This window comes from Anoplolepis gracilipes, chromosome 16, assembly GCF_047496725.1.
Source record: "Anoplolepis gracilipes chromosome 16, ASM4749672v1, whole genome shotgun sequence".
NCBI lineage: Eukaryota > Metazoa > Arthropoda > Insecta > Hymenoptera > Formicidae > Anoplolepis > Anoplolepis gracilipes.
In genome coordinates, this window is record NC_132985.1 from 7,721,172 (window position 1) to 7,722,927 (window position 1,756).

The following is a 1,756-nucleotide window of genomic DNA, read 5'->3' on the forward strand; positions in this document are numbered from 1 at the left end:
CTATTACAGTTGGCTATTACTCTTTCGAGCTTCCCAATCTCGTCCAACAAACAGATGGGCCTGTATGCTGAAGGAGTCCCCGCAAGCCTGCCCTCCTTCGGGATGAGAACCACGTTGGCCTTCTTCCAGACTGGGGGAAAGTAACTCTCCCGTAGGCACCCGCTAAACAGCTTTCTCACTGGATCAGACAAGTGCGCCAAGGCCGTGACCCAGACCCGAAGGGGAATGCCGTCAGGGCCTGGAGTTTTGTTTCCCCGAGTCTCTTGACAACTCCGGCCATCTCGTCGCAGGTAATCTCGAGGCCCTCGTCCCATTCCGCCTCCTCCTGATCGCCTAAATCGGGGCAGAGCCCAGTTCTCGGAAAGAGCGGAGAGAGTGGCTTCGGGGACCTTTTGGTCTAGCCACTCCGTCACTGGGAGCGCCCAGTGTCTGATTTTACTCATAACAATCTGGTATAGGCGCTCCCATGGGTCCGAGTCCAGCGTGAGTAACTGTTCGTCCTACGCTTTGGCCTTGGCCTTCCTGATGGCAGCATTGAGAGCGTTCCTTGCTTCTCTGTAAGCCCCCAGTGCTTCCTCCGTGGCCTCGGAGAGATCGCGCCTTCTCGCTCTTATAAAGCGGTACCTGGCTTGGACCGAAGTTCTACGCAGCTCCGCGATCTCCTCGGTCCACCAATACGCCACTCTGCGCGGCCTGAGTCTGACTCGGGGTATGGCGACGTCACATGCTCTTGCCATTAGCCCCCCGAGCCAGCTCACCTGACCCTCTATCTCCTGTGGCACATCTGTGCCGGGCCAGGTCTCCGATAGCACGGATGCCATCAGCCTGTCCTGATTCAGTTTTTTGAGGGCCCATCTTTTGCGTGGTGAGCTCCCCCGCCTTGCCGACGGTTTGGCATCCCACGGCGGGTGATGTCGGCTCTCATCTGTATGTACAGATGATCAGACAGGGTCTCTTGCGACATTACCCGCCAGTTAGCCACTCTGTCAGCCGCAGAGGGAGACGCCCATGTCAAGTCAACAATGGACTCTCCCTGCGGCCTGACTAAGGTGCTGCTCGAACCTTGGTTCAGTAGGACCAGGCCGAGCACCGCCGCCCAGTCCTCCAGGACCCTGCCCTTGCGATTATCACGCCGGGAACCCCATGCCCTATTCCAGGCGTTGAAGTCCCCGGCCACTACTATCGGCTTGGAGAGTCTCCTCTGAACGATCAACGAGATCTCGTCGAGGATCCCCGAACTGGGCAGGTTCTCTCACAGTCGGGAGGATGTAGCAGCCTATCACCCACAGTGGGCCCCACTCTACCATTACGTGGTGCCTACCACCGCCCATTTTGCGGCATGGAGGGGAACCTACCTCTATCTTCCAGGTGATAGCGACCGAGCCACGATCATCCGCCTGGACCTTGTATGGCTCGGCCGCTATCCCTACTCCACACTTGCATTCCACCAGGGCATGTAGGAATAAGTTTTGAGCCCTGGCATAATGATTCAGGTTCAATTGGAGGAGGCCTATTCTGCTCATGATATCATGAGACTTAGATCTCCTCCATGACCACCTTTTTTAAAACTGAGGTTCCCTACGGGAACCTCGTTTATAGCCATGGCTATTGCCTCCTCCTTCTTCTTTAGCGTCATCCCTTTCCCCTTTCTCTGGGGTTTGGGGGGTACGCTCTCCTCCTTCTGTCCCTTGCTACAGGCAGCGACTGGGGGAGAGGGGGTTTTGTCACCATTCTGTTTCATTCCAGTCTTTGGGAC

General features: G+C 56.7%; 1 protein-coding gene across 1 annotated transcript; it reads right to left on the reverse strand.

Annotated features, from left to right (window-relative positions):
• Positions 1 to 500: 500 nt before the first annotated feature.
• Positions 501 to 1,523, reverse strand: LOC140674769 (uncharacterized). The gene is made up of 3 exons (XM_072908536.1): positions 1,356 to 1,523; positions 1,063 to 1,201; positions 501 to 925 (listed from the first exon to the last, which is right to left on the reverse strand). Exons 1-3 carry the CDS (start codon positions 1,521 to 1,523, stop codon positions 501 to 503), a joined length of 732 nt encoding a protein of 243 aa, XP_072764637.1.
• Positions 1,524 to 1,756: the final 233 nt, after the last annotated feature.